General features: G+C 43.2%; 1 protein-coding gene across 8 annotated transcripts in view; it reads right to left on the minus strand.

Annotated features, from left to right (window-relative positions):
- The window catches only part of LOC106594897 (proline-rich protein 5), a 73,190-nt gene that overhangs the window by 22,346 nt on the left and 28,544 nt on the right, over positions 1-22,300 (minus strand). For all 8 annotated transcript variants that reach the window (XR_014381233.1, XM_082964169.1, XM_082964171.1 and 5 more), the window contains 5 exons: positions 18,956-19,036; positions 8,986-9,034; positions 5,774-5,831; positions 4,228-4,319; positions 3,446-3,586 (listed from right to left, as the gene is read on the minus strand). Coding sequence is in view for 7 of the 8 variants with exons in the window: in XM_082964169.1 (XP_082820295.1) it covers positions 3,446-3,586; positions 4,228-4,319; positions 5,774-5,831; positions 8,986-9,034; positions 18,956-19,036 (421 nt within the window). In the remaining variant the exon portion in view is untranslated. The remainder of the gene's footprint in view (positions 1-3,445; positions 3,587-4,227; positions 4,320-5,773; positions 5,832-8,985; positions 9,035-18,955; positions 19,037-22,300) is intronic.

The raw sequence follows: 22,300 nt of genomic DNA on the forward strand, positions 1-22,300 counted from the left end.
GTAGAGCTGTGATGGAATGTTTTGGGGTCACTTGGTTTTAGATGGTTGTAAAATGTGATGTCTCTTCTTTGGATTTGAATGAGGTGGGGGCTTTGGCCCATTTCTGCTCTACATGTGTTATTTGGAGGTTTTCTTTGCACTTGCAACACAGTCTGGCAAAACTCTGCATGCAGTATTTCAATTGGATGTTTGTCCCATTTGGTAAATTCATTATTAGATAGTGGACCCTATACTTCACTGCCATTTAGAGCAATTGGTTCAATAACTGATTAGATTTTTGTTGCTGCCAGATTCTAATTGGAATTTCGATTTTAATGTTCCTTTAAATGGCATAGAATGCTCTTCTTGCTTTGTCTCTCAGCTCCTTCACAGCCATGTGAAAGCTACCTGTGCAGCTGATATTTAGTCCTAGATATGTGTAGTTTGTGGTGTGTTCTAATAGAACTGTGTCCAAATAGAATGTATATTTTTCATCCTGATTTCTGGACCTTTTTTGGAATATCATTATATTCCGTTTTTTTTTTTAGATTAACAGTCAGAGTCCAGGTCTGACAGAACCTGTGATTAACGGTCAGAGCCCAGGTCTGACAGAACCTGTGGTTAACGGTCAGAGCCCAGGTCTGACAGAACCTGTGGTTAACGGTCAGAGCCCAGGTCTGACAGAACCTGTGGTTAACGGTCAGAGCCCAGGTCTGACAGAACCTGTGGTTAACGGTCAGAGCCCAGGTCTAACAGAACCTGTGGTTAACGGTCAGAGCCCAGGTCTGACAGAACCTGTGGTTAACGGTCAGAGCCCAGGTCTGACAGAACCTGTGGTTAACGGTCAGAGCCCAGGTCTAACAGAACCTGTGGTTAACGATCAGAGCCCAGGTCAGACAGAACCTGTGATTAACGGTCAGAGCCCAGACAGAACCTGTGATTAACGGTCAGAGCCCAGACAGAACCTGTGATTAACAGTCAGAGCCCAGGTCTGACAGAACCTGTGGTTAACGGTCAGAGCCCAGGTCTAACAGAACCTGTGGTTAACGGTCAGAGCCCAGGTCAGACAGAACCTGTGATTAACGGTCAGAGCCCAGACAGAACCTGTGATTAACGGTCAGAGCCCAGACAGAACCTGTGATTAACGTTCAGAGCCCAGGACAACCGGTGCAGATGATCTAGGTGCTGCTGTAACTCCTCCTTAGTGGGAGACGGCAGCACCAGGTCATCTGCGTACAGCAGACACTTCAGTGTTGTGCAGGGTGAGACCAGGTGCTGCAGATTCTTCTAATGTTTTTGCCAATTCATTAATGTAGATTTTAAATGGTGTTGGACTTATTGAGCAGCCCTGTTTCACTCCACGTCCCTGAGAGAAGAAGTCTGTTTGCTTGTTGCCAATTTTAACCGCACATTTGTTTTTAGTGTACACTGATTTAATAACATCATATGTTTTCCCTCCAATTCCACTTTCTATTCGTTAAAAAAAGACCTATGTGCCAAATTGAATCAAATGCTTTCTTGAAGTCTACAAAACACGAGTAGATTGTGCCTTGGTTTTGGTTTACTTGTTGGTCAATTAGAATGTGGAGGGTGGAAATGTGGTCTGTTGTATGATCATTTTTTAGAAATCCAATCTGGCTTCTGCTCAGGACATTGTGTTCATCAAGGAAATGGTGTAGTCTGCTATTTATGATACTGCAGAGAATTTAACTCTTTGGACTCATCACAGGAGCTGCTGCGACTGTTTCTGATCTATTCTGTTGCCTAGTCACTTTATCCCTACCTATATGTACATATCTACCTCAATTACCTTGTACCCCTGCACATCAACTCAGTACTGGTACCCCGTGTATACAGTCAAGTTATTACCTCGTACCCCAGCACATCAACTCAGTACTGGTACCCCGTGTATATAGCCAAGTTATTACCTCGTACCCCAGCACATCAACTCAGTACTGGTACCCCCCGTGTATATAAGCCAAGTTATTACCTCGTACCCCAGGCACATCAACTCAGTACTGGTACCCCGTGTATATAGCCAAGTTATTACCTCGTACCCCAGCACATCAACTCAGTACTGGTACTCCCTGTATACAGCCAAGTTATTACCTCGTACCCCAGCACATCAACTCAGTACTGGTACCCCGTGTATATAGCCAAGTTATTACCTCGTACCCCGGCACATCAACTCAGTACTGGTACCCCGTGTATATAGCCAAGTTATTACCTCGTACCCCGGCACATCAACTCAGTACTGGTACCCCGTGTATATAGCCAAGTTATTACCTCGTACCCCGGCACATCAACTCAGTACTGGTACCCCGTGTATATAGCCAAGTTATTACCTCGTACCCCGGCACATCAACTCAGTACTGGTACCCCGTGTATATAGCCAAGTTATTACCTCGTACCCCTGCACATCAACTCAGTACTGGTACCCCGTGTATATAGCCAAGTTATTACCTCGTACCCCGGCACATCAACTCAGTACTGGTACCCCGTGTATATAACCAAGTTATTACCTCGTACCCCGGCACATCAACTCAGTACTGGTACCCCGTATATATAACCAAGTTATTACCTCGTACCCCAGCACATCAACTCAGTACTGGTACCCCGTGTATATAGCCAAGTTATTACCTCGTACCCCAGCACATCAACTCAGTACTGGTACCCCGTGTATATAGCCAAGTTATTACCTCGTACCCCAGCACATCAACTCAGTACTGGTACCCCGTGTATATAGCCAAGTTATTACCTCGTACCCCAGCACATCAACTCAGTACTGGTACCCGTGTATACAACCAAGTTATCGTTACTCATTATCGTTATTCCTTGTGTTATTAACTTTTCTATATTTTTCTCTCTGCATTGTTGGGAAGGGCCCATCAGTAAGCATTTCATTGTTAGTCTACACCTGTTGTTTACGATGTGACAAATAACATTTGATTTGAGTCCTTATGTGTGTGTGTGTGTCTGAGTGCACGCCTCTGTACGTGTTTGACTGTGTGTGTGTGTGTGTGTGTGTGTGTGTGTGTGTGTGTGTGTGTGTGTGTGTGTGTGTGTGTGTGTGTGTGTGTGTGTGTGTATGCCTCTGTACATGTTTGACTGTGTGTGTGTGTGTGTGTGTGTGTGTGTGTGTGTGTCTGAGTGTATGCCTCTGTACATGTTTGACTGTGTGTGTGTGTGTGTGTGTGTGTGTGTGTGTGTGTGTGTGTGTGTGTGTGTGTGTGTGTGTGTGTGTGTGTGTGTGTGTGTGTGTGTGTGTGTGTGTCTGAGTGTATGCCTCTGTACATGTTTGACTGTGTGTGTGTGTGTGCTTGCAGTGTACGCCCGTGCCTCAATGCATCCTTGTGTGTGTGTGTGTGTGTGTGTGTGTGTGTGTGTGTGTGTGTGTGTGTGTGTGTGTGTGTGTGTGTGTGTGTGTGTGTGTGTGTGTGTGTGTGTGTGTGTCTCTACTCCCTACCTGCAGTATAAGCAACATCTGTATGATAGAGGGGGGGACACGGGCGCGGGGGCGGGACAGGGCGTCCTCCAGCTTGATGTTCAGAGTGATAATGCTCCTGAAGTGAAGCAGGGCCAGCTGCCGCACCGACGGCTCCTTACCCTGGTGGAGATTACACACAGAGATTACACACAGAGATTACACACACAGAGATTACACACACAGAGATTACACACAGAGATTATACACAGAGATTATACACAGAGATTACACACAGAGATTACACACAGAGACATGCACACACATAGAGACACAGAGAGAGAGAGACAGATACACACCTACACACAGAGACACACACAGGGAGAGAGAGAGAGACAGAGAGAGAGAGAGCGAGAGAGAGAGAGAGAGAGAGCGAGAGAGAGAGAGAGACACACACACCATGCTTAGGGCCACTCAACATTCTATTGTATGTTGAAATGCTTTTGGAAAATCTATCAAATTCTCCTCATTTGTTTTGGAAAACTCTGTTGTGGAAGAATGTGCACTGGACTGTTGACAAATTAACTTACTGTTCAAGTGGCTACTGTATGTTGCTTTTTAGTTGTCTGAATACAACGGAAACACTACAGGGAGAAGTAACCAGTGGTTGACTTGGGCAGGAGCTCACCAGAGCTGAGTACCAGCACCTCAAATGTTCTACTGCTTGAGCTGCTGTTCCTCTTATAGAATATTAGCTCACAAGTATTGTGGAGCTCCTGCAACTAAATATAAACAGTACTGACACCCAAAATGAGTAACTGTACCTGTACTGGGTAGAAGATAGCCTGAAGCATGGACAGAACATCACAGAAGAAGAAGTCCCACGTCTCTGCCAAGGAGTCCAATAGCTTCTGACCTGAAGACAAACAGGAAGTTAAAATAACCAATCAGAAATTAGCACTTGGTGCTAATTAGCATAGACTCAAAAGTGTTAATGTTCTATGTTTGATATGTTGTAATTTCTCATGGTTTGTCACAGATACTGTCACAGATCCTCAAAACCACAAACACCAGCAGAGAGCTGCATCCACACACTGAGATCTGAGACCTGCTTGTGGCAGAGGGAATCCGGAGAGAGATTTAGTTATCAGTTAGCTGTTTCTGAGCAGTGCTGCCAAATGGCACAGTGGTGTGGGCGGCTGGGTCACGGGGGTGGGGGCGGCTGGGTCACGGGGGTGGGGGCGGCTGGGTCACGGTGGTGGGGACGGCTGTGTTACGGGGGTGGGGGCGGCTGGGTCACGGGGGTGGGGGCGGCTGGGTCATGGTGGTGGGGACGGCTGTGTTACGGGGGTGGGGACGGCTGGGTCACGGGGGTGGGGACGGCTGGGTCACGGGGGTGGGGCGGCTGGGCCGAGGGGGGGGCGGCTGGGTCCGGTGGGGGGCGGCTGTGTTACGGGGGTGGGGGCGGCTGGGTCACGGGGGTGGGGACGGCTGGGTCACGGGGGTGGGGACGGCTGGGTCACGGTGGTGGGGGGCGGCTGTGTTACGGGGGTGGGGGCGGCTGGGTCACGGGGGTGGGGACGGCTGGGTCACGGTGGTGGGGACGGCTGTGTTACGGGGGTGGGGACGGCTGGATCACGAGGGTGGGGACGGCTGGGTCACGGGGGTGGGGACGGCTGGGTCACGGGGGTGGGGACGGCTGGGTCACGGTGGTGGGGACGGCTGGATCACAGCTGGAGCAGAGGGCTACTGGGTTCAACCATCTGAAGAGGCCAAGTCATTTTGAAAGGGTTCTATTGTGAGAAGCTGACTGACTGGCACCAGACGAGGAACCGAAGAGAGGCAGTAAAGGGAGGGAGGAAGGATAGGAGGGTGAGGGACGAGGCCTGGTTCAACTTCTTCAACAATGTCAAATCTCACATCTGGTTGTGGTCTGAGGGCTGTGACGTTAGTAACACTTCCTGTCTGGTCGCCATGACAATAGCACTTTAGCAGAAATAAGCTGTGTACTTGATGTCAGGGTCAGGTGGTTTGAGCGTCTTCACCATTTACATTTACATTTTACATTTAAGACATTTAGCAGACGCTCTTATCCAGAGCGACTTACAAATTGGTGCATTCACCTTATAATATCCAGTGGAACAACCACTTTACAATAGTGCATTCACCACTTGACAATACCTCAACAGAGACGATAATGGGCCACAATAGGCTACATCATGACCAACCAGTACTTCAAACAGTACTATGACAGTACTTCAAACAGTACTTCAAGACTCCAGTACTACGACAGTACTTCAAACAGTATTACGACAGTACTTCAAACAGTGCTACATCTTTATTGTATTAGTAATGTAACATGATACATACCTTCATAGAAACGCATTTTGTCCCTCAGTATCACCATTCCCTTTGTCAGCAGCTGATTCTGCAGAGGAGGAATGAAAACATGGCTTCACATTCTATGACCAGGACTTTTTTTACAATATTAAGAGTAATGTTAGTAATATCAGAGTAATGTTAGTAATATCAGAGTAATGTTAGTAATATCAGAGTAACGTTAGTAATATCCATGTAATGTTAATATCAGAGTAATGTTAGTAATATCAGAGTAATGTTAGTAATATCAGAGTAATGTTAGTAATATCAGAGTAATGTTAGTAATATCCATGTAATGTTAATATCAGAGTAATGTTAGTAATATCAGAGTAATGTTAGTAATATCAGAGTAACGTTAGTAATATCCATGTAATGTTAATATCAGAGTAATGTTAGTAATATCAGAGTACTGTTAGTAATATCAGAGTAACGTTAGTAATATCCATGTAATGTTAATATCAGAGTAATGTTAGTAATATCAGAGTAATGTTAGTAATATCAGAGTAACGTTAGTAATATCAGAGTAACGTTAGTAATATCAGAGTAATGTTAGTAATATCAGAGTAACGTTAGTAATATCAGAGTAACGTTAGTAACATCAGAGTAGCGTTAGTAATATCAGAGTAATGTTAGTAATATCGGAGTAATGTTAGTAATATCCGAGTAATGTTAGTAATATCAGAGTAATGTTAGTAATATCAGAGTAACGTTAGTAATATCAGAGTAATGTTAGTAATATCAGAGTAATGTTAGTAATATCAGAGTAACGTTAGTAATATCCATGTAATGTTAATATCAGAGTAATGTTAGTAATATCAGAGTAATGTTAGTAATATCAGAGTAATGTTAGTAATATCAGAGTAACGTTAGTAATATCCATGTAATGTTAATATCAGAGTAATGTTAGTAATATCAGAGTAACGTTAGTAATATCAGAGTAACATTAGTAATATCAGAGTAACGTTAGTAATATCCATGTAATGTTAATATCCGAGTAATGTTAGTAATATCAGAGTAATGTTAGTAATATCAGAGTAACGTTAGTAATATCCATGTAATGTTAATATCAGAGTAATGTTAGTAATATCAGAGTAATGTTAGTAATATCAGAGTAACGTTAGTAATATCCATGTAATGTTAATATCAGAGTAATGTTAGTAATATCAGAGTAATGTTAGTAATATCAGAGTAACGTTAGTAATATCAGAGTAACGTTAGTAATATCAGAGTAACGTTAGTAATATCAGAGTAATGTTAATATCAGAGTAATGTTAGTAATATCAGAGTAATATTAATATCAGAGTAACGTTAGTAATATCCATGTAATATTAGTAATATCAGAGTAATGTTAATATCAGAGTAATGTTAGTAATATCAGCGTAATATTAATATCAGAGCAATATTAGTAATATCAGAGTAATGTTAGTAATATCCATGTAATATTAGTAATATCAGAGTAATTTCAGTAATATCAGAGTAATGTTAGTAATAGCAGAGTAATGTTAGTAATATCCATGTAATGTTAATATCGGAGTAATGTTAGTAATATCAAAGTAATGTTAGTAATATCAGAGTAATGTTAGTAATATCCATGTAATGTTAATATCGGAGTAATGTTAGTAATATCAGAGTAATATTAGTAATATCAGAGTAATGTTAGTAATATCAGAGTAATGTTAGTAATATCAGAGTAATGTTAGTAATATCAGAGTACCGTTAGTAATATCAGAGTAATGTTAGTAATATCAGAGAAATGTTTGTAATATCCATGTAACATTAGTAATATCAGAGTAATTTCGGTAATATCAGAGTAATGTTAGTAACATCAGAGTAATATTAGTAATATCAGAGTAATGTCAGTAATATCAGAGTAATGTTAGTAATATCCATGTAATATCAGTAATATCAGAGTAATATTAGTAATATCAGAGTAATGTTAGTAATATCAGAGTAATGTTAGTAATATCAGAGTAATGTTAGTAATATCAGAGTACCGTTAGTAATATCAGAGTAATGTTAGTAATATCAGAGTAATGTTTGTAATATCCATGTAACATTAGTAATATCAGAGTAATTTCGGTAATATCAGAGTAATGTTAGTAACATCAGAGTAATATTAGTAATATCAGAGTAATGTCAGTAATATCAGAGTAATGTTAGTAATATCCATGTAACATTAGTAATATCAGAGTAATTTCAGTAATATCAGAGTAATGTTAGTAATATCAGAGTAGTGTTAGTAATATCAGAGTAATGTTAGTAATATCAGAGTACCGTTCATATCAGAGTACCGTTCGTAATATCAGAGTAATGTTAGTAATATCAGAGTACCGTTAGTAATATCAGAGTAATATTAGTAATATCAGAGTAGTGTTAGTAATATCAGAGTAGTGTTAGCAATATCTGAGTAATGTTAGTAATATCAGAGTACCGTTCATATCAGAGTACCGTTCGTAATATCAGAGTAATGTTAGTAATATCAGAGTAATGTTAGTAATATCAGAGTACCGTTTGTAATATCAGAGTAATATTAGTAATATCAGAGTAATGTTGGTAATATCCATGTAATATTAGTAATATCAGAGTAATTTCAGTAATATCAGAGTAATGTTAGTAATATCAGAGTAATATTAGTAATATCAGAGTAGTGTTAGTAATATCAGAGTAATGTTAGTAATATCAGAGTAGTGTTAGTAATATCAGAGTAATGTTAGTAATATCAGAGTAATGTTAGTAATATCAGAGTAATGTTAGTAATATCCATGTAATGTTAATATCGGAGTAATGTTAGTAATATCAGAGTAATGTTAGTAATATCCATGTAATGTTAATATCGGAGTAATGATAGTAATATCAGAGTAATGTTAGTAATATCAGAGTAATGTTGGTAATATCAGAGTAATGTTAGTAATAGCAGAGTAATGTTAGTAATATCAGAGTACCGTTAGTAATATCAGAGTAATGTTAGTAATATCAGAGTAATGTTTGTAATATCCATGTAATATTAGTAATATCAGAGTAATTTCAGTAATATCAGAGTAATGTTACTAATATCAGAGTAACATTAGTAATATCAGAGTAATGTTAGCAATATCAGAGTAATGTTAGTAATATCAGAGTAATGTTAGTAATATCAGAGTAGTGTTAGCGATATCAGAGTCATGTTCATATCAGTGCTGAGGTGCAGAGAGACAGTCTCTTACCTGCAGGTATTCAGTGAAGAAAGAGCCCAGCTCCGTCTTCAGTAGTTGCCTAGAAGAAAACAGCAGTTTAAGATCAGTGACCAGTTAGCGTTGTGAAGGTAACATTATGTAAGCGTTAGGGTAACGGGTCTGGGTTATGGTTAGCGTTAGGGTAACGGGTTTGGGTTATGGTTAGCGTTAGGGTAACGGGTTTGGGTTAGCGTTAGGGTAACGAGATTGGGTTATGGTTAGCGTTAGGTTAACGGGTTTGTGTTATGGTTAGCGTTAGGGTAACGGGTTTGTGTTATGGTTAGCGTTAGGGTAATGGGTTTGGGTTATGGCCAAGGTTAGGGTAATGGGTTGGGGTTATGACTAGGGTAAGGGTTAGGGTAATTGTTTGGGTTACACTAGGGTTAGGGTGAGGGTAATGGGTTTGGGTTATGACTAGGGTAAGGGTTAGGGTAATGGTTTGGGTTACGCTAGGGTTAGGGTTAGGGTAACGGTTGGGGTTATGGCTAGGGTTAAGGTTGGGTTAGGGTTAGGGTAATGGGTTTGGGTTATGACTAGGGTAAGGGTTTGGGTTACACTAGGGTTAGGGTGAGGGTAATGGGTTTGGGTTATGACTAGGGTAAGGGTTAGGGTAACGGTTGGGGTTATGGCTAGGGTTAAGGTTGGGTTAGGGTTAGGGTAACGGTTGGGGTTATGGCTAGGGTTAAGGTTGGGCTAGGGTTAGGGTAACGGTTGGGGTTATGGCTAGGGTTAAGGTTGGGCTAGGGTAACGGTTGGGGTTATGGCTAGGGTTAAGGTTGGGTTAGGGTTAGGGTAACGGTTGGGGTTATGGCTAGGGTTAAGGTTGGGTTAGGGTTAGGGTAACGGTTGGGGTTATGGCTAGGGTAAGGGTAACGGTTGGGGTTATGGCTAGGGTAAGGGTTAGGGTAATGGTTTGGGTTACGCTAGGGTAAGGATTAGGCTAACGGTTTGGGCTAGGGTAACGGTTGGGGTTATGGCTAGGGTTAGGGTTAGGGTAACGGGTTGGGTTAGGGTTAGGGTAACGGTTGGGGTTATGGCTAGGGTTAAGGTTGGGCTAGGGTTAGGGTAACGGTTGGGGTTATGGCTAGGGTAAGGATTAGGGTAACGGGTTGGGCTAGGGTTAGGGTAACGGTTGGGGTTATGGCTAGGGTTAAGGTTGGATTAGGGTTAGGGTAACGGTTGGGGTTATGGCTAGGGTTAAGGTTGGGCTAGGGTGTGGACATGAATCTAGGGTTAGGGAACAACACATTTTCAACAAACTCTGTAACAGTCATATAGTAAGAAACTCTCCCCACAGTTAAATTCTTTAGGAAAACAGATCTAATGTTGGAAACAAACATCATTATGTTGTCATCCAGAGTCACATGTATTTATTTCACAAGTTATAGAACACAATATGTTACATACAGCATGCTTTTAAAGAACCAAAGAGTTTAGTCTGCGTCGTGTTTTCATTTTTGCCATGGAATAAATACATTGATACTGGTATCCTCCATACTGAACTGGGTGGTCTCAGTCCCTCCTGATCTCCATACTGAACTGGGTGGTCTCAGTCCCTCCTGACCTCCATACTGAACTGGGTGGTCTCAGTCCCTCCTGATCTCCATACTGAACTGGGTGGTCTCAGTCCCTCCTGATCTCCATACTGAACTGGGTGGTCTCAGTCCCTCCTGACCTCCATACTGAACTGGGTGGTCTCAGTCCCTCCTGACCTCCATACTGAACTGGGTGGTCTCAGTCCCTCCTGACCTCCATACTGAACTGGGTGGTCTCAGTCCCTCCTGACCTCCATACTGAACTGGGTGGTCTCAGTCCCTCCTGACCTCCATACTGAACTGGGTGGTCTCAGTCCCTCCTGACCTCCATACTGAACTGGGTGGTCTCAGTCCCTCCTGACCTCCATACTGAACTGGGTGGTCTCAGTCCCTCCTGACCTCCATACTGAACTGGGTGGTCTCAGTCCCTCCTGATCTCCATACTGAACTGGGTGGACACACAGAAGCAGAGGCTAGACACACTATGCCACATTGTTCCTGTCTCCTTCTCTTTCAACACTTTCCTCACTGCCTCTCTCTCTTTCCTCACCCTTCTCACTGCCTCTTTCTCTTTCCTCACCCTTCTCACTGCCTCTCTCTCTTTCCTCACCCTTCTCACTGCCTCTCTCTCTTTCCTCACCCTTCTCACTGCCTCTCTCTCTTTCCTCACCCTTCTCACTGCCTCACTCTCTTTCCTCACCCTTCTCACTGCCTCACTCTCTTTCCTCACCCTTCTCACTGCCTCTCTCTTTCCTCACCCTTCTCACTGCCTCTCTCTTTCCTCACCCTTCTCACTGCCTCTCTCTCTTTCCTCACTCTTCTCACTGCCTCCCTCTCTTTCCTCACCCTTCTCACTGCCTCTCTCTCTTTCCTCACCCTTCTCACTGCTTCTCTTCCCACACACTTCTCACTGCCTCTCTTTCCTCACCCTTCTCACTGCCTCTCTTTCCTCACCCTTATCACTACCTCTCTTTCCTCACCCTTCTCACTGCCTCTCTCTCTTTCCTCACCCTTCTCACTCTCATGCCACCACATGTCACTCCTCTGTACCCTTTCCCACCCCTAAGCCCACTCGCTCAGCCCAGTGACAACACCAACACCTTACTTGCTCTATGAACACTGTGTCGTACCCTACTCATTAAAGGTTAGGGAAATGGAGGAGGGATTGGTCAAAGCCAAGGCATATCTATACACTGAGTTTACAAAACATTAAGAACATCTGGTCTTTGCATGACATGGTGAAAGCTATGATCCCTTATTGATGTCACCTGTTAAATCCACTTCAATCAGTGTAGATGAAGGGGAAGAGACAGGTTAAAGAAGGATTTTTAAGCCTTCTTTTCTGTCCTGCTAAGCATTCACAATGTAACGAGTACTTTGGGTGTCAGGGAAAATGTATGGAGTAAAATGTACATTATTTGCTTTAGGAATGTAGTGAAGTAAAAGTTGTCATAAATATAAATAGTAAAGCACAGATACCTCAAAAACGACGTAAGTAGTACTTTAAAGTATTTTTACTTAAGTACTTTACACCACTGTCCTGTGGTGGACTGGAGAGTAAGACAGGTGCTTCCTTTTTCACATCCCATAACGATAAGGTCACAGGGCTCCTCATAACCACACAGGAAATGACCCATCATGTCTGGTACAGCAGCAACGGACTGACAGAGTTTCTAATCTGACTGGAAGACAGGGTTTAGAGTCATGTCCAACAGCCTAGTTACTCAGCTGACTGGAAGACAGGATATAGAGTCATGTCCAACAGCCTAGTTACTCAGCTGACTGGAAGACAGGGTTTAGAGTCATGTCCAACAGCCTAGTTACTTAGCTGACTGGAAGACAGGATATAGAGTCATGTTCAACAGCCTAGTTACTTAGCTGACTGGAAGACAGGATATAGAGTCATGTCCAACAGCCTAGTTACTTAGCTGACTGGAAGACAGGATATAGAGTCATGTTCAACAGCCTAGTTACTCAGCTGACTGGAAGACAGGATATAGAGTCATGTTCAACAGCCTAGTTACTCAGCTGACTGGAAGACAGGGTTTAGAGTCATGTCCAACAGCCTAGTTACTTAGCTGACTGGAAGACAGGATATAGAGTCATGTTTAACAGCCTAGTTACTTAGCTGACTGGAAGACAGGATATAGAGTCATGTTTAACAGCCTAGTTACTTAGCTGACTGGAAGACAGGGTTTAGAGTCATGTTCAACAGCCTAGTTACTCAGCTGACTGGAAGACAGGATATAGAGTCATGTTCAACAGCCTAGTTACTCAGCTGACTGGAAGACAGGGTTTAGAGTCATGTTCAACAGCCTAGTTACTCAGCTGACTCGTTCCGAGGAGACTTAGTACTTTATTTCCCCCGACACAATTTAACAGCAGTTGAAATGCAACACATTGAATCAGTTTATAAACTATAAATCATTGGGATAATGGCCATGATGACAAAGATATTTGTCAAAGCACCAAGCTGCCCTTTATTCTAGCTGTCAAACAGCAGGCTGTGTATGTTACTGTGTTAGGTCAGGTAGCTCCAGATTCAGGAAATGAGAGAGCTGTGTCCACACCATACTAGCCTGTCTAAGTACTGTAGCACTGTGGTACGTATCATGGAAACAGTAGAATGTCTGTGTTGTTGAGTTTAATCATTTATACTCCAGTAATCTGCAGGGCTGACATGTCCCCAAGCCATCACGCTTTATTAAGTCTGTAGACTGTTATGTCCAATACAAACACTACATTCATAAATGTACACACACACACACACACACACACACACACACACACACACACACACACACACACACACACACACACACACACACACACACACACACACACACACACACACACACACACACACACACACACACACACACACACACACACACAGCGCTCTACAGGATTGGGCTTGATAAGAAATAAGCCATGCAATGGAAACAGCCTCATTATGTTGAAGCAGAGAGTCATATGTAATAAGACTTCTGTGAATTTACAACATCATGGCATTATAGTCTGAAGTCCAACCATAACCCTAGGCTATGTCTAATGCAAGGAACAACCTCTTATACGCGCATCAGGGTGAATGTGAAGGGTGTTTGTTTGTCTGTGTGTGTGTGTCTGTGTTTGTGTGTGTCTGTGTGTGTGTGTGTGTGTGTGTGTGTGTGTGTGTGTGTGTGTGTGTGTGTGTGTGTGTGTGTGTGTGTGTGTGTGTGTGTGTGTGTGTGTGTGTGTGTGTGTGTGTGTGTGTGTGTGTATGCTTACTTGCCTGCTTGCTTACGTGCCTGTTTGATGCTTGTCTGTATGTTTGAACATGTCTATGGGTGGAAGTACAATGTGCTGTGTAACATCCCAAATGTCAAGAAACATACTAACATGGCAACATACTAACATGGCAACATACTAACATATTAACATGGCAACATACTAACATACTAACATGGCAACATACTAACATGGCAACATACTAACATGGCAAAATACTAACATACTAACATACTAACATATTAACATGGCAACATACTAACATACTAACATGGCAACATACTAACATGGCAACATACTAACATACTAACATGGCAACATACTAACATGGCAACATACTAACATGGCAACATACTAACATACTAACATATTAACATGGCAACATACTAACATACTAACATGGCAACATACTAACATGGCAACATACTAACATGGCAACATACTAACATACTAACATACTAACATATTAACATGGCAACATACTAACATACTAACATGGCAACATACTAACATGGCAACATACTAACATACTAACATGGCAACATACTAACATGGCAACATACTAACATACTAACATGGCAACATACTAACATACTAACATGGCAACTAACATGGCAACATACTAACCTGGCAACATACTAACATACTAACATGGCAACATACTAACATGGCAACATACTAACCTGGCAACATGGCAACATAATAACATGGCAACATACTAACATGGCAACATACTAACATACTAACATGGCAACATACTAACATACTAACATGGTAACATACTAACATACTAGCATACTAACATACTAACATGGCAACATACTAACATACTAACATGGCAACATACTAACATACTAACATGGCAACATACTAACATACTAACATGGCAACATACTAACATACTAACATGGCAACATACTAACATGGCAACATACTAACATGGCAACATACTAACATGGCAACATACTAACCTGGCAACATGGCAACATACTAACATGGCAACATACTAACATACTAACATGGCAACATACTAACATGGCAACATACTAACATGGCAACATGGCAACATACTAACATGGCAACATACTAACATGGCAACATACTAACATACTAACATGGCAACATGGCAACATACTAACATGGCAACATACTAACATACTAACATGGCAACATGGCAACATACTAACATGGCAACATACTAACATGGCAACATGCCAACATACTAACATACTAACATGACAACATACTAACCTAGCAACATGGCAACATACTAACATGGCAACATACTAACCTGGCAACATGGCAACATACTAACATGGCAACATACTAACATGGCAACATACTAACCTGGCAACATGCCAACATACTAACATGACAACATACTAACCTAGCAACATGGCAACATACTAACATGGCAACATACTAACCTGGCAACATGGCAACATACTAACATGGCAACATACTAACATGGCAACATACTAACCTGGCAACATGGCAACATACTAACATGGCAACATACTAACATGGCAACATACTAACATACTAACATGGCAACATACTAACATGGCAACATACTAACATGGCAACATACTAACATACTAACATGGCAACATACTAACATGGCAACATACTAACATACTAACCTGGCAACATGGCAACATACTAACATGGCAACATACTAACATGGCATGGCAACATACTAACATGGCAACATACTAACATGGCAACATACTAACCTGGCAACATGGCAACATGGCAACATACTAACATGGCAACATACTAACCTGGCAACATGGCAACATGGCAACATACTAACATGGCAACATGGTTTGAGACTCTTTCTTTGGCAGACAGACAGACAGACAGACAGACAGACAGACAGACAGACAGACAGACAGACAGACAGACAGACAGACAGACAGACAGACAGACAGACAGACAGACAGACAGACAGACAGACAGACAGACAGACAGACAGACAGACAGACAGACAGACAGACAGAGTAGCCCTGCTATGGCCCTCTCACCCCAGACTAGGGTGTCAGCCCTGGACTCATCCAGACCTACAGAAAGACTAGGATGTCAGCCCTGGACTCGTCCAGACCTACAGAAAGACTAGGATGTCAGCCCTGGACTCATCCAAACCCACAGAAAGACTAGGATGTCAGCCCTGGACTCGTCCAGACCTACAGAAAGACTAGGATGTCAGCCCTGGACTCGTCCAGACCTACAGAAAGACTAGGATGTCAGCCCTGGACTCGTCCAGACCTACAGAAAGACTAGGATGTCAGCCCTGGACTCGTCCAGACCTACAGAAAGACTAGGATGTCAGCCCTGGACTCATCCAAACCCACAGAAAGACTAGGATGTCAGCCCTGGACTCATCCAAACCCACAGAAAGACTAGGATGTCAGCCCTGGACTCGTCCAGACCTACAGAAAGACTAGGATGTCAGCCCTGGACTCGTCCAGACCTACAGAAAGACTAGGATGTCAGCCCTGGACTCGTCCAGACCTACAGAAAGACTAGGATGTCAGCCCTGGACTCGTCCAGACCTACAGAAAGACTAGGATGTCAGCCCTGGACTCGTCCAGACCTACAGAAAGACTAGGATGTCAGCCCTGGACTCGTCCAGACCTACAGAAAGACTAGGATGTCAGCCCTGGACTCGTCCAGACCTACAGAAAGACTAGGATGTCAGCCCTGGACTCGTCCAGACCTACAGAAAGACTAGGATGTCAGCCCTGGACTCGTCCAGACCTACAGAAAGACTAGGATGTCAGCCCTGGACTCGTCCAGACCTACAGAAAGACTAGGATGTCAGCCCTGGACTCGTCCAGACCTACAGAAAGACTAGGATGTCAGCCCTGGACTCGTCCAGACCTACAGAAAGACTAGGATGTCAGCCCTGGACTCGTCCAGACCTACAGAAAGACTAGGATGTCAGCCCTGGACTCGTCCAGACCTACAGAAAGACTAGGATGTCAGCCCTGGACTCAGTACTTTGTTGAAGCACCTGTGGCAGCGATTACAGCCTCAAAACTTCTTGGATATGACACTACAAGCTTGGCACACCAGTATTTGGGGAGAATCTTGCATTCTTCTCTGCAGATTCTCTCAAGCTCTGTGATGTTAGATCGGGTTCAAGTCCGGGTTCTCGCTGGGCCACTCATGGACATTCAGAGACTTGTCCCAAAGCAACTCCTGTGTTGTCTTGGCTGTGCGCTTAGGGTCGTTGTCCTGTTGGAAGGTGAACCTTGGCCCCAGTCTGAGGTCCTGAGCGATCTGGAGCAGGTTTTCATCAAGGATCTCTCTGTACTTTGCTCTGTTCATCTTTCCGTCAATCCTGTCTAGTCTCCCCGTCCCTGCCGCTGAAAAACATCCCCACAGCATGATGCTGCCACCACCATGCTTCACCGTAGGGATGGTGCCAGGTTTCCTCCAGACGTGACGCTTGGCATTCAGGCCAAAGAGTTCACTCTTGGTTTCATCAGACCAGAGAATCTTGTTTCTCATGGTCTGAGAGTCTTTAGGTGCCTTTTGGCAAACTCCAAGTGGGCCTGCCTGTGACTTCTACTGAGGAGTGGCTTCCGTCTGGCCACTCAACCATAAAGGCATGACTGGTGTCCTGCAGAGATGGTTGGATTCCTGCAGAGATGGTTGTCCTTCTGGAAGTTTCTCCCACTGGTGGACTCAATCAAGTTGTAGAAACATCTCAAGGATGATCAATTGAAACAGGATGCACCTGAGCTACATTTTGAATCTAAGAGCAAATGGTCTGAATACTTATGTAAATAAGGTTTCTGTTTTTTCTTTTTAATAAATTCGCTAACATTTCTACAAACCTGTATTCGCTTTGTCATTATGGGGTAATGTGTGTAGATTGATGAGGAAAAATTTTTATTTAATCAATTTTAGAATAAGCCTGTAATGTAACAAAGTCTGGAAAAATTCAAGGCTTCTGAATATTTTCCCGAATGCACTGTATGAGGGAGGCAGGGGAGAGAGAGAGAGAGAGAGAAGAGAGACAAAAACCTCAATTCGCATCAATCCTGTAGTCTTACCAACTTCACTTCTTCAAGCACAGAGTTGTGTGTGAATGTGCCGACATTTTACTCAACGATTCAACCATTAGGAACATGTTCTTCTACACCTGCATTGTTCTGTTATAATCTATAACCGGCACAGCCAGAAGAGGACTGGCCATCCCTCATAGCCTGGTTCCTCTCTATGTTTCTTCCTAGGTTTTGGCCTTTCTAGGGAGTTTTTCCTAGCCACCGTGCTTCTACACCTGCATTGCTTGCTGTTTGGGGTTTTAGGCTGGGTTTCTGTACAGCACTTTGAGATATCAGCTGATGTAAGAAGGGCTATATAAATACATTTGATTTGATTTGATGTTCTAAGAAGTGGTTAAAAACGGCACACTACATGTCACTGAGTGGCAATTCTAATGAGCGCTGAAACACTAGGCAGGTTCTATGAACATATGTGTTTGTGGGTTTGCCTTGTTATTGTGTGCATATGTGGGGAGTGGGTGTATGACTGTATAACAGGCATATTGTTTTTCCATTCCACCCTGGCAACACATTCTCACATTTACACCGCAACCTCAAAACGGAAGGCAAGTCAATATCAATTTACAGTTAAAACAAGGCAGAATGCTTTGATCACGCCAGTTAAATTGAATCCTTTGAGCCTGATGTACAAAGAGCTGCTCATGCATATGTAAAGATAACACTAGTTAGCACCATCACCACCACCAAATCAAACCATTTGAAATATGCTATTCAATTTGCTTTTCACAGATCTCACTTTCTGGTAATTTCTTCTGTGTTTACCAGGAAGGTGAAACAGGTGAAACTCTGTCTACTGTGTTGTTTTACTAACAGCAGGATCATTCTTAGAGCTGTGGTTATTAGAGTTGTGAGGAGAGATGAGAAAGAGGGTGACTGGCAGAGGCAGAGAGAGAAACAGAGAGAGAGAAACAGAGAGAGAAACAGAGAGAGAGAAACAGAGAGAGAGAGAGAAAGAAAGAGAGAGAGAGAGAGAGGGAGAGAGAGAGAGGGAGAGAGAGAGAGAGAGAGAGAGAGAGAGAGGAAGAGAGAGAGAGAGAGAGAGAGCAATAGAAGTGTATAGGTAGAGGTTATACTGTATGTCACCTGACTCCCTCATTGAGGATGTAGAGGTCATTCTCTCCCAGGTCTTTCCTCTGGAACACAGCTATCACCGCATTGTGGATGCTGCAGGAACACACACACACACACACACACACACACACACACACACACACACACACACACACACACACACACACACACACACACACACACACACACACACACACACACACACACACACACACACACACACACACGGGGACAGTGTTAGAGTACAGCAGGGGAGAAAGGAGCTGCAGCAAACAAACAAACAAACAAACAATACAATAGAGAGATGATCAGAACATACAGTCTAGTTATCAATCACACAATACATTCACATCCCCACAGCCATCCATCCATCTAGCCAGCCATCCATCCATCCCCACAGCCATCCATCCATCTAGCCAGCCATCCATCCATCCCCACAGCCATCCATCTAGCCAGCCATCCATCCATCCCCACAGCCATCCATCTAGCCAGCCATCCATCCATCCCCACAGCCATCCATCCATCTAGCCAGCCATCCATCCATCCCCACAGCCATCCATCCATCTAGCCAGCCATCCATCCATCCCCACAGCCATCCATCCATCCCCACAGCCATCCATCCATCTAGCCAGCCATCCATCCATCCCCACAGCCATCCATCCATCCATCTAGCCAGCCATCCATCCATCCCCACAGCCATCCATCCATCTAGCCAGCCATCTATCCATCCCCACAGCCATCCATCCATCCCCACAGCCATCATCCATCCATCCCCACAGCCATCCATCCATCCCCACAGCCATCCATCCATCCCCACAGCCATTCATCCATCTAGCCAGCCATCCATCCATCCCCACAGCCATCCATCCATCCCCACAGCCATCCATCCATCTAGCCAGCCATCCATCCATCCCCACAGCCATCCATCCATCTAGCCATCCATCCATCCCCACAGCCATCCATCCCCACAGCCATCCATCCATCCATCTAGCCAGCCATCCATCCAGCCAGCCATCCATCCATCTAGCCAGCCATCCATCCATCCCCACAGCCATCCATCCATCCATCCATCTAGCCAGCCATCCATCCCCACAGCCAGCCATCCATCCCACAGCCATCCATCCATCCCCACAGCCATCCATCCCCACAGCCATCCATCCATCTAGCCAGCCATCCATCCATCCCCACAGCCATCCATCCAGCCAGCCATCCATCCATCCCCCAGCCATCCATCCATCTAGCCAGCCATCCATCCATCCCCACAGCCATCCATCCATCCCCACATCCATCTATCCATCCATCCAGCCATCTATCCATCCACACTGCCAGTCATCTATCCATCCATCCAGCCATCTGTCAATCCATCCAGCCATCTATCATCCACACAGCCAGCCATCTATCCATCCATCCATCCATCCATCCATCCATCCATCCTTCAATCTAGCGTTCGCTACCCTTAGTCAATGCTCATGTATTCATTAACCACAGCATCATAACCATTAACTCAATACCGTCTAGTGATGGTGCTGGGGGTTGACACATAATGACATTAAATTAACTAACATTTCCATAACCTCAATTAGCCCATGAGTTGACCTGCTAGGGTGTTAGTTCATCTCAGGCTAGGGACGCCCTGGGCTAGTCATATCAAGTTCAGTAATGATTCACCCTTTAACTACATGGGAGCTAGCTATAATAATGAATCAGACTGAATCACTCATAATGTCAACTATTGTATAGATCTGATGCTGGAACGTCCAGCTAACTCAGAGTCCATCATCTTCACGTATTTTCCGTACTACAGCACCATTGTTGATGTGTTTTGAGTAAAAATAAACACTTATCCTTTCGTTGACCGCTGTTTTTATAAAAGGTGAAAAATACAAGCAAAGGGCTGTCATAAATATTGCACAAGCCACTTCTGAAGTAAACTACACTTCTTATTCCTACACTGTAGTGTACTGTACACGTGCTGTAAATGTACTGTAAACGTGATGTAAATGTGCTTTAAATGTTCTGTAAACGTGCTGTAAATGTGCTGTAAATGTACTGTAAACGTGCTGTAAATGTGTCGTAAATGTACTGTAAATGTACTGTAAACATGCTGTAAATGTGTCGTAAATGTACTGTAAATGTACTGTAAACGTGCTGTAAATGTCGTAAATGTACTGTAAACGTACTGTAAATGTGCTTTAAATGTTCTGTAAATGTGCTTTAAATGTTCTGTAAACATGATGTAAATGTACTGTAAATGTACTGTTAACGTGATGTAAATGTGCTTTAAATGTTCTGTAAATGTGCTTTAAATGTTCTGTAAATGTACTGTAAACGTGCTGTAAATGTGTCGTAAATGTACTGTAAATGTACTGTAAACATGCTGTAAATGTGTCGTAAATGTACTGTAAATGTACTGTAAACGTGCTGTAAATGTCGTAAATGTACTGTAAACGTACTGTAAATGTGCTTTAAATGTTCTGTAAATGTGCTTTAAATGTTCTGTAAATGTGCTTTAAATGTTCTGTAAACATGATGTAAATGAACTGTAAATGTACTGTTAACGTGATGTAAATGTGCTTTAAATGTTCTGTAAATGTGCTTTAAATGTTCTGTAAATGTACTGTAAACGTGATGTAAATGTGCTTTAAATGTTCTGTAAACATGATGTAAATGTTCTGTAAATGTACTGTTAACGTGATGTAAATGTGCTTTAAATGTTCTGTAAACATGATGTAAATGTTCTGTAAATGTACTGTTAACGTGATGTAAATGTGCTTTAAATGTTCTGTAAACGTGCTGTAAACGTGCTGTAAACGTGCTGTAAACGTGCTGTAAACGTACTGTAAACGTGCTAGTATATATGATGTGACTAGTGGAAGTCTTGTTAGTTATTCAGAGTTCTCTGCTCAGTTATATTTAGGTCATCACGTAGCACACTGATCCCAGGTCTGCAACACAGTCTGTAAGTCACTGAGGAATGAATGACCTTTCTGATTTGGGAAGTTGCTTTATGAGACTAGGAATAGTGATGGCAGTAATGCTTATAGTAATGCTTATTCAGTGTGACATTCTCAAGGAAATCCCAGAGAGAGACGTGTAGATCTCAGAGTACAGGACAGGGACATAGACAGAGCTGTGTAGATCTCAGAGTACAGGACAGGGACATAGACAGAGCTGTGTAGATCTCAGAGTACAGACAGGGACATAGACAGAGCTGTGTAGATCTCAGAGTACAGGACAGGGACATAGACTGAGCTGTGTAGATCTCAGAGTACAGGACAGGGACATAGACTGAGCTGTGTAGATCTCAGAGTACAGGACAGGGACATAGAGCTGTGTAGATCTCAGAGTACAGGACAG

This window comes from Salmo salar, chromosome 17 (assembly GCF_965601325.2).
Source record: "Salmo salar chromosome 17, fSalSal1, whole genome shotgun sequence".
NCBI lineage: Eukaryota > Metazoa > Chordata > Actinopteri > Salmoniformes > Salmonidae > Salmo > Salmo salar.